At 51.5% G+C, this 13949-nt stretch overlaps 1 protein-coding gene across 1 annotated transcript in view; it reads left to right on the forward strand.

Annotated features, from left to right (window-relative positions):
• Window positions 1-520: 520 nt before the first annotated feature.
• The window catches only part of Lmx1a (LIM homeobox transcription factor 1 alpha), a 123844-nt gene continuing 110415 nt past the window's right edge, over window positions 521-13949 (forward strand). Inside the window, exons 1-3 of the mRNA XM_027922875.2 lie at window positions 521-586; window positions 1061-1158; window positions 3243-3429. Coding sequence (XP_027778676.1) covers window positions 1083-1158; window positions 3243-3429 — 263 coding nt within the window. The 5' untranslated portion in view covers window positions 521-586; window positions 1061-1082. The remainder of the gene's footprint in view (window positions 587-1060; window positions 1159-3242; window positions 3430-13949) is intronic.

A 13949-nucleotide genomic window follows, 5' to 3' on the forward strand; every position in this document is an offset into this window, starting at 1 on the left:
CTGGGCCTCCGCCTCCCCTCCTGCCTCGGAGAAGCATCCGGCCCTCCCCAGCTCCTGAAGAGAGGCGCGGGCTGGCCGGACGTCCCGACAAGGCCGGCTGCTCCTGGCCACGTCCCGGCCCGGCCCGGGCGCGCGGAGGAGCTGAGCCAGGGCAGGCGTTCGCTCCGGCTCTCTCTCGCCGGCGCGCCGCAGCCCGGCGGCTGCTCCGCCTGCAGCTGGGTGGCGACGCCTTCCTCCGTAGACGCTTCCCGCGGCATCCGCAACTTCACTCTGCTCCAGACACCGGAGCGAGCTTGCCATCAGGTAAGGAAGACGGCCGGTTCCGAGACTCGCGCGGGCGGGCGTGTTTCTGAAAGTTGATTTGAAATGCATCCAAGAGTGAGCCGGGCCAGCCGCGGCTCCTCCCCGAGGCGACTCCTTTGCTCCTGCAGACATTCCCGGCACTGGCCGACCGGCGGGAGGACCTCCCCGCGCGCCCAGCGCGCCCACTCCCGCGCGCCCCCACGCAGAGCGCAGCGCCAGGAGTACGGAAGCAGGCGGGACGACCCCGGAGTTCCTTCCTCTGCCTCCCTTCGACCCCAGGCAGGTGAGGGCCGATACGTGGTGGCTGGGACGCGGGCTGCAGACTCCGTGGTCCCTCGTGCCTGGGCCGGCCGCGCGAGGAAGGACACCCCTCAGTTCGTCTCATCACCCGGTAGCTGAGTTCCTGCGGAGACGTCCCCTGGGCGCACTTTAGTACAGGTCGGGGCGGAGTCGGTCTCGGGATGGGAAACCTGGGGACGGGATGGGGGGCGGGGGTCAGGAGAAGGAGGAACGCAGTTGGGGGCGGAGGCCTAAGTACATAATGCGTTGACTCGAAGCGAAATCAGAGCAGTCGGAGCCGTTCGCTGTGACTCGTCTCTCTCCTCCCACCCACATTTCCCTTGGCTGGACTCTACCCTCCTGGCTCATTCTGGTCGCCCTGGACACTCCCTCCGTCCTCTCCCAGGAGTGCGGCAACTGCGGGCGCCGAATCCCAGCGGGCACGGACTCCAGGCGCACCCTTTCCTCCCCTCTACAGGTCCTCCCGGCCCGGCTCGAACATGCTGGACGGCCTGAAGATGGAGGAGAATTTCCAAAGCGCAATCGAGACCTCAGCCTCCTTCTCCTCGTTGCTAGGTGAGTTTTCAGGCGGTTGTCCCCGAGCACCCTCTTGCCGCCGGCCCGGAGCTCTGGTCCCAGCTGACTGTGACCTGCAGGCCACAGGGCGCTGGCGTCTTTTCCATCCCCGCAGTGGAGCCCACTCCCGATCTGCCTGTCAGTCCTTTCGAGTCGCCCCAACCTAAATAAAACCCACCAGCCTCCCGGGCCTCATGCCCCGGGCACCGAATTCCCCAAAGTCGCAGGGGGCGGGAGAGCCTGCACGCAGGCGTTTGAGTGGCAAGTGATTAAAAATACTCAGGGCTGGATTTTTAATCATGGAGTTGATCGACGGCTCATAAATGCCAACCATTTCTCGGCGGCCTCGGTAGGAGCTTCCGTAGTCCGAGGCCCCGAGCGCCCAAGTTCGAGCCGTCTTCTCACCCGCACCAACTCCATCCCCAATTTTAAGTCTTGGGTACGGCCGAGAGGCTTTTCCGGGCCGGTGGGCAGCGCAGCGCGGGGATTAGCCGGCGCTGCAGGGCCCTCGCCTCGGCTTTAATTAACTGAAGCTAGACCGCAGGTCCGGTGGGTTTCCTCTGGCCGCTCCTCCCCCAACCCCTTGGAGCCACCGAAGAGAAACGGCTCAAGGGACTCAGGAGAGTGACGCACGCGGGCGTCCTGACCTCCGTCCAGGGATTCTTGTTGTGGGTCTCCCCACTGCCCCCGGTGCTTTTCGAGTTTGAGGAGAGGGGTGTTTTATTTATTTGCTCATTAGCGGGGTACATTTCCTTTGTTATTAAACCTCTTGCCTCTTTCCCCTACTGAACTGCCGAGCGGGCAGAGGGCAGAGGATGAGAGGTTTGGGGGAGAAAGCCTATCCGGAGAGGACCCCCGCCCCGCCAGGCCCCACGAAGCCACACGCCCTGCCTGCTCTCTCGGCTTCCCTTTCGAAAACGCGGAGCTCTGCCAGCCCCGCAGAAGTACCGAGGCCCGGCCCGCACTGCGCCGGCGGGAGCGCGTGCCGACTTCTGTACGCCTCGCATTTCGCCCGGTCCCTCCGCGGGGCCTCGGGTCGCTCCCAGCGCCCGAATCGTGGCGCGGGATCCCGAAACCTGGCAGGAAGAAAATGGAGAGCTCTCTGGCAGCTCTTCTTAGCCCTTTCGACCCCTCGCCAGAGCGACCGCCCTGCTTACAAGTCGGTGGCAGTCCCTAGAGGGAAAATCGAGATGAAGATAACAGGGAAAGGGAGAAGGATCAGACCTTTGGGACACCAAGCCCAAGGGTGTCCTTATGATGGGACAGGGCTTCTTTAAATAATTGTCAAATGTGCCAACAAAGGCGGCCGAGCGTCACTCCTGGAAAAAAGCACTCCGGGCCCTCACACTGGAGCAACGAAACACCAGAGGACCGGGTTAGGACGAGGAGTCCCTGACTGCGCTCCCGGTGCGCTGTAGAGCCTGCCGGAAGTCTAGTACCCTGGCCCCGCGGCATCTTCGCGCGCTTTTCTCTCCCTTCTATTTTGACACTTTTACGAAAAAACCCATCTGCAATTTGCGGTCAGCCATGACGTAGCAGTTTGCGGCTCATTAGTTTAAACAACACCGAATTTGCCCCAGGCAAAATGGTATTTTTCGGTACCCACGAGACTTAGGAAGAACGGGGAATTTTAGTTTTTCCTCAAAAAAAAAAAAAGAAGAATTTTTTTCCTTCAATAAAAAATTATATTTTAACAAAAGAAATTAAAACTATTTTAAAATAATTTCATTTTTAAAATAGTAGATGCAAACAGAGATTGAATGACTACGATTACTACGAGATAAACCTGGGAGCACGATTTTATTTGTAACCTAATTGCGCACATACCGGGGTCTGTTTGATAATTAAAGGCCACTTCCCGATGTCCGCTCCCTCCCCCGCTAGAATTTAGACCTTCCTACGTAGCCTCTGTTTATTAGAACTGTCACTTGGTTTGATTTTTCCAAGTCTTGACTTGGCTGATTATTAGGGGGCTTTCTGGGGCGAAGAGCGAGGGGTGGGAGGAAATCTGTGGGTCTGGAGCCGGTCTTGGTCGGGTTTGCCTGGCCGGGCGGCTGACCCGAGACTGTCTGTTGCGGCTGCAGGCAGAGCGGTGAGCCCCAAGTCTGTCTGCGAAGGCTGTCAGCGGGTCATCTCGGACAGGTTCCTGCTGCGGCTCAACGACAGCTTCTGGCATGAGCAGTGCGTTCGGTGCGCCTCCTGCAAAGAGCCCCTTGAGACCACCTGCTTCTACCGGGACAAGAAGCTTTACTGCAAGTATGACTATGAGAAGTAAGTGGCCGGCTGGCTGGCGCGTCCCCACCCCTCCCCCGCACTGGAATCCGTGCAGGGGGACTCTGTCCCCTTTCACCCCTGTCCTGCTCTGCAAGGCAAAGAGGTACTCACCCACCCGCCCATACCTAGAATTGCGGCTAGCATTAGGGATCTGCACCAGGGCGCACAGCTACCAACCGAGCCCCGCAGAAGCGCGCGGGACTGCTTCCATTCTTGGTCTGCTCGCCGAGGTTTGCCTCTTCCCAGGTCCCTTACCCACCCGGCCATTCCTGGAGGCCACTCTGTGTGGACCTCTGACCCTTCCAGTATGGTCTCTGTGTTCACTGGTGTGTCCTGTGGGCTGCAGTAACCCGCGTGTCTCCTTGGTGGTTCCCACCTTCCCAGGTCTCCCGGCTACTCTTGCTCTTGTGCGGGGAGATGAGGCTGGTCCACCTCAAGTTTCTGTCCCCTGTGCGCTTTCCTGTGGAATTTGTCGATGGAGCCCAGAAAGACCGACTGTAAATGGTTGGTTGAGCCTCTGAGCTGAGAACACAAGCAGCGGTTTGCTTTTCCTCCTTCCCGGTCCTCCCCGTTTCTCCAAGGCCCAAGGGCCAAGGACTCCATAGGCTAGAGTTTGGGACCTGACCTGAAGCCCCCTCCTTGGCTCATCTGTAGCTCCAGTCTGGGTCAGCTTTCCGCCTGGCACTGGGTCAGTTCCCTGCTGCACAGGGAACGTTCCGGCAGTTATTTGAGAGTGCCAGTGATGACCTGGAATCTAGATTTCTGTAATCCTAAGGGGCTAGGATGGGAGGGTTTCTTATTCTCCCCCTGGGGCAGACCTGGAGGAGCTCCGTGGAGTGACGAGAGGGAACTGTGTTTTTTTTTTTTTCCCCTAAAAAAATGATGGATCAGTAGGGGCATTGGCTTCACAGGGCTGTGGAGAGTTTGGAGAAAAGAATAATGGCTGAAATGGAGCTCTGTTTTTGTCCATCAGGACTAGTATATGTCCACTGTGGGTGCCCATGCATTCTGCATTTGTTACTGTGAATAAAAGGGATGAGGAGGGAGAGCTTGTGTGCCTGAGAAGCAGCTCCTGTACTGTTATTTAAAACGCACAATGAAAGGGATGTGCTGGAGAGGTCTCTGTGAAACAGAAAGCCAGAAAGAGCAGACAGAACTCTGCCTTCCTTCCCTGTCGCCTGGGCTCCGAGGCATAGTAAAACCCAGCAAAGTGACTAGATCGGTAACCACACGAAATGTTCTCTGCAGTGTTCCTTTGCCATAGAATGCTTGGATTTTATACCCTATGTGGAGAGCACCGGAGGTATTTTCGCTGTTGTTTTGATGGGAGAATAACATGACATTTCCAAGATCTAAAAAAATACATTCTCAACTTTGGATGAGTTGGACAATACAGAAATGTGCAAGGAAGTGAGAACTTGTGATCATTGGGCAGAGACAGCTCTGTGGTTCACAAGGAGCTTTACTGCAAGTATGACTACGAGAAGTAAGTGGCCGCGGAGAAAGGCTGCTCATCTCTGATCTTGGTCGTCTGTTTGTGGCTGCAGTTGTCTGTACGTTCAGTACAGTTTTTAGGTAATTAAACAGATTCTGCCTACACAGCTTCGAGTAGCGCCTCGGATAAAGCGCCTGGCTGATTGCTCTGTTTTTTTCTCTTGCTTTTCATCTAAAGGTCTTGGCATTGTGAGGCCCCATCTTTATCTTTCTGCTTATAGATGACTGAAGTGTCCACATCCTTCAGGCACAACACTAGCAGATTCAGAAGTATTGGAGCTTAGGAAAGGATTTGGGATGTGAATTTCTATTCTGTTTGTTAAAAAAACCCACGAATCACAGAAGGCTGAAGGGTCAACACAGCTGTCTGGCCACTCAGCTCTTCTCTAAGGAAGTCGCCTGTGTCAAGAGTTGAAGAGACAGTTGTGAAGTACTTAACACAACAATGTCCCTCGTCTCAGCCCTCCAGGTCTGGCAGGGCTTGGGCTTATTAGCCTGAGAGGGTCCCTTCTCCTCTCACAAAGCTATTTCTGCAAAGAGAAAATTGCAGGGATCAACTTGCCAGCTGTTGGCCAGAACCAAGACTTTATAGAGGGGTGTCAGCTCCATTGTTCAGAGAGGTGCTAGGGTTTCAAGGAAGGGCTTGAGTTTTAATTTAAAAACAGTTATTGAAACATGGATGTCCAAAGTCGATTTGCTTGTGGTCTTTAGCTCCTGGCATCCTATGCTATTGGTACTGGTCTGTGCTCAGCCCATCAATTCGTTTTTAGATTCATTTATTTCTTTTAAAAGTTCCCTTTTCCTCTTCTATCCCCTATCGCAATCCTATTCTTTTTCCAACAAAAAAGGCTCTTTAATGTACTTAATAATCTTAATGGTATTAGTCTGCATGGTATTGGCTACAGAAAAGGTGATTAAAAAATAGGTTCAGGACAAATTTCTTTATTCAGTGAGCTTTTATCCAGCTTCTATGTGCAGACACTGGGCTAGGTGAGGAGAGGACAGTCATAAAGCTCTCAGCACCTGCCTTCAGGCTGTGGCCGAGCAACTTGCACCAGAGCAGGACTAGGGTGGGTTGACAGCTGTCTGGAATGATCAGATATTTATCCTCCATAGGGTGCAACTTAATTTTAGTCCTCTAGCTAATTGTCAGTTTTAGTTATGAAACAATCAAAAAGAACACTTTTTTCTCTTTAATACATTAATAAAAACAGTTTTGCTTTTTTGGTGGATCTCTTAAAATTTTGAGGCCCAGACATGGTCCATGGAAAGGAAAGGGCGGTGGGAGCTGAGGGGTGAAGGCGTGACTGTGGAGCACTTACTTCATAACAAAGGAGTATTCGTGCAGCACCCTGCCTCTAAAACTCATGAAGCTCAAATACTGTTTCTGTACACTCAAGTGAAAGAATATCTGGCTAATGTGTGGTCCTCAGTGATAGTTGTGGACATGGTCTTCACAGAGTAGGTTTGCCAGAGTTATTTTACTCATTAGTGCATTTCTGGTTGTTGGGCAAGTCTGCATTGGAATCATTAGCCGTGCATCCATGCTGTCAGGCAGCCACTTAAAAAGTGAAAATTCTTTTCTATCCACTAGTTCTTGCACCTTCATGATGTCAAACGCCACATTTTTCTAATTAAAAAAAAATGGAGTTGACAGTGGCATTTGGGACCAACAGCCATTCATTTGAAACCTTGGATGTTTTACTGAGTATTTGTCTCATACATTATGGCACCCTTAGGAATACTTTATCTTCTGATTACCCAAAACAAATAAGCACTTAGGGCGAGGCTGCAGAGCTGATTTATGAACGCTGAGACTGGGGATGACTTTTGTGGCTCCCCTCAAAGGAAAGCAACTGGTTGGATGGGAGGGCGGCACTTGGGACATTGACGACGCTGTGCTGTCCGATACCAGCATCGGAACGCCATGGCCGTGGGTGCTGCAGAACTGGGTTTGATTGTCCTCCGTGTTCCTGCAAGTTAGCAGACAACCCAAATATTTTCCAGCCCCAGAGAGTCTATTTATATATCTGTTGTTCCCTATTTAAGTGATTCCTCTATGATCTGGTTTGTTTGGAGTTTTCCCTGAATTTGTTCCAAACAAATGCTGTAGCTGGGCTTTACTCTGAGAGAAGAGATTGCTGAAAAACGGGACTGTGGTGACAAATGGATAATTAAGCCTTCTGGAAGGGATCCCACTTTTAAATCGAGTTTATATTGTTTCTTTCATGCGCTTGGCGGCTCCGTGGGTCCGGCAGGGCCTCCCCCACGTGAAGCTTTTCAGTGTCCCCGGACTGTTCTGGACTTCCCCGGAGCCTGGTGGACCACGCTGCTGCCCTCGGGGCTGTTCTCAGCATCTGACTGCGCCTGTCAGCAGCTGCAGCCGGGAAGCCCTGTGCTCGGAGGGCCCTGGATGTTTCTGCTCTGCCTTTTGAAGCAGACCAGTTTTCCAAAGAAAGGGACTGAAGTGGGAAAGTGGATGTCACACTCAGCTTTCTTTGTGTCTTTCTTTCCACCTACTGGTTGGCAGCCCCCAGGCAGGAACGGCTTAGGTAATGCTCTCTGTTAGGGTCAGTAATGAGCTGAGGCTGCATTGTGTCCAGGTTGTGCAGGGGCCCGTGGGTGCGAGGAGGAGTTTGGCTTTATTACTGGGACATACTTGGAGATCAAAATTGGGCATGCAGTTACTCAGAAAAGGAGTCACAGATGAAGCGACAGAGGCGATTGTCAGGGTTCTGCTCTACTTTATCTTTTGTTGGCCCCTTTCCTGGCACAGTAGAATTTAAGGAATATAACAATGAAACAGAGCGAGGTGATAAATTGACGTCTGCATTGGATCGTTGGGGCTTAGTGCAGAGCGAGCACAGCCCACAGCCCCACGGAGCTGGACAAACGGACCTACCTCTTTTTCGGTTTAATTTTAGAGGGTGATTGGAAACATTCCCTGCTCAGAGGTATTTTCTCTGTTTATATGTATTGGTCTCTGGGAAAGACTTCCTAGGAGTCTAAGACTTAGATTTTTTTTTTTTTAAATAAAATTAAATAGTAGGAATAGATATGAATAGTCTTTTGGGAATTAGAGTATCAGACATGGACATTGCGTTTCAGAGTATGCTTATGGGATTCCTTTGGTCCTTACCTAGGTGGAACGCATTTTAAAAAGTCATTGGCCCAAGAAGAGTTTCCCAGGATGTGGATCCTTGGACTTCTGTTGCCCACCTGACTGGGGGCGGCTGTCTAGATTCCAATTTCAGTGACAAGAACTTTTCTGATAGTTCATTATTGTCTTGCTTTTTAGTTCCCTTTTTGCTTGTAACTTCTGTATCAACTGAAAGACTATTATTGGTTTCAGGAGGCCTTTCATTGTTGCCTTGAATTCTGAGAAGGTTGTGGAGATAATGGTAATGAGAACAACTTCATTTATTAAATCTTCAGCTAATTATTTTTTTATGGCCAAAGACATTATTTGTGTTAAAATAGTTACAAGTGAGAAAATAGATGAGCCTTTAAAATTCTTTATATTACCAGAAACTTATTGAATCTTTTTAGGGCAAATGCACATTTCACAATGCTGATTGCTGAATCTCATCCTGCTCAAAGTGACCGATATTGAATCGTGTTAGGTGGATGAAGTATAGTTGTGCAGTACTGGGAAGTGAATGGTGGGGGTACCAGGAGCCCTCACAACCAGAGGAGAAAGATTTTAAAATAAATTCTGCTCTAACTATAAAATCTTAGCTCTCCTTGACTGCTTTTCAAAAATTAAAAAAGAAACTAAAAAATAAACAGGGATTTTGAAATGTTTCTTGACATCTTCAGAGCAGGAGTCTTAGACAAACCGCCTCAGGGCGAGGTGCTGAGGGCTGCTGTGAGGAGTGGGGGCGTCTCCCACCCTCTGCGCAGAAGCGGAAGCTCCCTGTGGGCGCCTGTTCTGCTCCAGCGTGCAGGAGACTTGTGTGTTCCCCGAGATCTCTTAGGGACCCCACACTGGTGCTCTTGCCAGCTGCCTTTCCAGACGTGGCTTGTCGGGGTGGGTGAATTTAGGAACAAAATGCAAAAAAGGTTCTGCAACAAATACCAGAGGGGACAAAGGAAAGACCTCTCTCCCCACCGTGCCCCTTAGGATTGCCTGTGTCTGCTGTCTCCCTTGTTTTCTCGAGGCCTGGGATACGGGGCATTGTAGTCAATTATCACAATTAGAATTAGTTGTGTTATCATTGACCAGTGTTGACTACAACTTTGTGTGTCCTTGTCATGTCTTAAGTAAAACGTAGCCACCCGTCCTGATGAAATCTAGCGAACACCTTCCAAATGTCAAATTGTTATTTTAGTAAAGCCCAGTGATCTGTCTCTATATTTTTACCCAAGATGAAATTAATAAAACTGCTGTGGCCCTGGCATTAATTAGCAGGAGGATTAGAGCTATATGGGCTAAAAAGGAGGCGTAAACACTGTAATCTTGCTACATGTTTGTTTTCACACTACTGAAAATAAATAAAATGGGACTTAGGGTAGGGATCAGGTTTCTTTTGGCACTGGATAGCAGATGCAGCTGGAATGCGGCAGAAACCCTGTAGTACTACCGAAGACACTGCGGGACCAGCAAACCCATGACTCCCTCCTCTGTGGGCCTAGGTGGTCCCAGCAGAATGGCCCCATCTGCATCGTTAACAAAGGATTGTGGGAGCCTGCCTCTGTGCTGTTCTCCCCCACGGTGAACACGGCAACCACGTCCGCGGCAGAGCTTGTCACCTGGCTGCCACGCACGGATTAGCTGGAATTCAGTGGAACCATTGCCAGAGTCCCCATTATTGCAAACTAATGTCATAACAACTAAAATACAAAATAGGCCATGCTTTTCCTAGGCCAGTAACTGAAGTCGCATGAGAGTTTGGTCTCTTCCAGCCTTTTGTGATTCCAGTTTGGGGATCCTATTTTTGGAGAACAGCAAATATGTCTGGCTTTTTTGACTTTGGGGCCTCGGTCTCGCCACACGATTGGACTGAGTTTTGTCTTGATTATATCAGATTATATCTTGATTATAACTGATGACCCCTGATGGGTATCTGGCCACGGTGGATTGAACCATCTTGCCTGATCTGCTCATAAACTGTCCATACAAAAAGCATCATCAGTGTCCAGCTTTGCTGGGAATGGACCCCAGGCTGTGTCTAGACTTCACGTCTGGCCCGATCCCCTTCTGCCTCCTTCTTGCTCCCCTGTGCCCTGTGCAACTCTGTGCAAGCACAAAATATTATTTAAACTTCATCTCATCAATTTCTCCATCTTCCCCTTGCCATCCTTGTGGACTTTTGAGACTCTTGATTTTCTCACTTGGGGGAACCTGATTGGCCTTTTAGATGCAGACAGTTGTCTGCCGCGGGTCACCAGGTACTGGGTGGGGCCCAGTCGAGTAGTGGACGGTGGTGTTATTCTCAGGTTTGCGGGGTCCCATGATCACTGTTCTTCAGGTGGCCATTTTGGGGACCCTGAAAACCTCTGTGAATGTGTCAGCACCTTAGTGGATGCTGGGTTATGTCCTCAGGGTGTTTTAGTGGTCAGAGAAGGGCCTGGGCCTGGTGCTGTCACCAGCCAACGGGGGGAGTCCCTTGACGAGAAGCCCAGTTAGCATTCTGACGGGACAGAAACGCGTCGCTCTCACTCGGCTCTCGGGTGCTGCTCTGGACGTGAGTCCCTGAGTCCTGCCTCTGGAGCACCAGGTTCTGCTGCTGCCAGGAGAGGTGCTCTTTGGGCAGTGTCCGGTCCCTGCTCCTCACCCCCTCAGTTCCAAGGCCGTCACTCTTTGATTCTCCATTGGGTTACCTCCCCCCATGCAGCCTCAGGAGGCTTTAACAGGATTTTTCAAAACAGAACAAAACAGAACACCCCCTCCTGAACTCCAGATTAGCCTCTTAAGCTCATTAAAGTTCCTTTAGATACCAAAATGTCGGGCTCCTGGGGACTGTCCCCCAAACCACGTTTTCATCTTAGCATTGTCACCGTTCACGGTGCAGCAGATTAGGGCAGCCCCCTGTGGGCCAGCAGCAGTCCCTCTCTGTCTGCCGCAGCGTCCCAGTATGTCTATGTTTGGGCACCCGGACACAGCCTGCGGTCCGCCTGAGCCCGAGTGGTCCCCATGTCAGCTTGGCCTGGGCGGCCAGCTCTGGGCTGGGGAAGCTGTCATCTCTCTCCAGGAAGGAACCCAGAGAAGAGAGGAGGTGGAGTTGACAGTCACAGGGCCCCTTGGTCCCTCGGCTGGAGAGAGCTAGGGACAGGTGAGGGCCTGGGATGAGAGCTGTCCTTGTGTGGAGGAGCTGGGCGGCAGCACTGGAGTCCGCGCTGGGGCCCCGCTGGGCCTTCCTGTCTGAGTGCAGAGGCCTTCCCGGGTCTCCGTCCCTGGCTGCAGGTGGCTTTGCAGAGTCTCCTTAGAGCGTCCCGCCGCCTCTCTGTCGTTTCAGGTCCCCTCCGCTGAGGCTGGCCTCGGGGAGAGTCTCCTGGTTCTGACGTGGAACAAACCCTGTCTCATGTACCAGCTCGAGCTTCCCTGAGGCTGGCTCCCTCACCTCTGCTCTCGTCCCCCCCACTCCACGGCAGGGCTACCCAGGACGGACAGCCACCGTCTTCCCGGGCCTGGCCCAGCGACCCAGGAGGACCGAGAGCCCAGAGGGAAGACACCCAGGAGACCCTCCGTGCCACCCCGGCAGTGGTGGACTGGGTTCCCCACCCCTTTCCTTTGGCACTCTGGGCACCCCGAGTCGTGACTCTGTCGCAACACTGATTATCTAGTCCCGTTTTTAGGATCTCAGCTCAGTTTCGGCTTCTCACTGCACCCATCTTGGGGCTCTTTACGTTTCCAGCTGCCCTGGGTCAGGCGGGGGTCTGCTCTTAGAAGCCTGTCCCACTGGGAGGAGGTCATGCGCTAATTCACACTGGGCCGTCATGAGAATGTCTGGCATCCCAAGGTGCTTTTGGTTGGAAAAGCTGCTCAGTCAAAAGAATGACCTGATGGTAGAATTTTAGACCTTAGGAGGGCCAGAGTGGAGGAGGTCATCTTTGCAGAAGCAAGCAACCCTTTGCAAGGGGCTTCCCTTTCAAATGGAAGGCTGGCGTGGTCACGCGTCCACCCCTTCTAGGATTTAGTTCTTTTATGCTTTTTCATTGGGTTTGGACTTTCAGGTTCAAAAGCCCCGGTTCACAGGTGGAAGAGGTTGGATGGGTGGATATGGATGGTTTGGGCCCTGCACAGCTCTCTCCATTGCTGAAAAAATAATTTGAAACAATTTTTTACTGATAAGCCATGTCCAAACCCTATTTATACAAAGGAACATAATAGTAATGATGACCTCATAGGGTCAATCCAAGAATTAAAAAGATAACAAACACAAACGCCTTTTAGAAAAACGTGAAGTGCCCGCAGGAAGGGACACTGTTGTTTTCAGGAGCAGAAGCCTGTGTGCTTGCTTAGGACAGTGGTCACCTGACCTCGTGCCATCCTTAAGAGCATGGGCATGGGCCAGTGGGTCTGGGATCAAGCCTTTGCCGTGCCCGTCACTAGCCACTTCCTTGGGGAAGGGTCTCTTTTGCCCTGTGCCTTTTGCCTCTGAGATGAGGTAACAATAGTTCCAACTATGGCTTGGGCCACCTTGGATTAATATTTATATATAAAGTATGCAGATCAACGCTGGGCTCACAGAACATGCCTTACAAGGATTTGTTGGTTAAAAATTTTATCCTTTTTAATTTTCAAAGAATCTCCACATGTACTTGGTAGAGGTTGAGCCTCATCACAGTGTTAAAAGTCAGCCAGGGAAAGTTTTTTATTTCATCCCCCCACCCACCCTGTGATGCTGTGTTTTTATTGGTGCATTGTGATGTCCCTCTGCCTTTTAAGGAAACTGAGGCTTGGAGAATTGAAGGACTTGTCCAAGGTCACGCTGTTGGTGGAGAGAATAGCTGGGTGCTGTCCCCGCAACTGACCCCGGTCCATGGCCTATCCACTAAGTCACACCATCTGCTGCTTGAATCCTGGTGTTCACACCCCAGTGAGATCACAATTCTCAGTCTGTCCTGTTGAACCGGCTCTTGGAAAACAAGTCCCCACCTGCTAGATACTTGAGCTTGAGGCAGCTTTCCGATGGGCAGCTGTGCGTTGTATTCTGTGGTTTTGAAGGAAGTTTTAGGATTTGGGGATCGCCTTCCTGTCTGTGTGTGCTGGGAGCTGCTGGTGTGTGGCCATCACTCCTGCTGTTCAGCGCCCTGCAGAGTGTCCTACCACCCTTTCCTCTCCCCGTGCCGTGTGCTGGCCCTCAGGGCCCATCTTGCTTGGCTGGCCACCCCACGGGGAGATGAAGAAAGGTGGACGCCATCCATTTCCCTCTCTCGGCTCCCAGGGTTTGCTGCTGGCGACTTCTGGGCTAGGAGCTGTCTGCACACTTGGCAGCAGAACTGTTCCACACCAGACCCAGAGCCTTCCAGAGACTGCCTCCACCGGGACCAGCCAGCAGCTGTCCATCCAGGCCTCGGTAGCCCCATCCAAGTTTTCTTCTGGACTCCTGTCTTTCCCAGCAGTCCCGGCCTCAGCTGCAGGAGACCCCACCGTGCCCCGTGAGGCTGATTTCCAGAACCTGCCTTTGTTCATGAGATGGTGCTGGCCTGGCTGGACCCACACAGTGACAATGGAATTCCCGTGTTTAAGGGAACTAAGTATTCCTTTATTGTAGTATTTCTCCCTCTACTGCCAGCCCTTTTTTTCTCTGAAAACTAGTCCCAGTCAATTTTGGAGAGATGAAGTGTATGTCTGAATTTAATCTTTGTAAACTGCTGTTTAATGAAACTAGAGATTTCAGGTAATACACTAGCAGCAACTGGAATATGATTTGCTGAGTCGTGTGTGGATTTCTCAAATTTAAAAACACATGGATTCATAAACAATTAGTTCAGTAATTAAATAGCTCATCGTTCATTAAATCATCAAATACACTCATTAAATTCTTGTATGCATCAGATGTGTAAAAATGTATGAA

Source organism: Marmota flaviventris, chromosome 12 (genome assembly GCF_047511675.1).
Source record: "Marmota flaviventris isolate mMarFla1 chromosome 12, mMarFla1.hap1, whole genome shotgun sequence".
Classification (NCBI taxonomy): domain Eukaryota; kingdom Metazoa; phylum Chordata; class Mammalia; order Rodentia; family Sciuridae; genus Marmota; species Marmota flaviventris.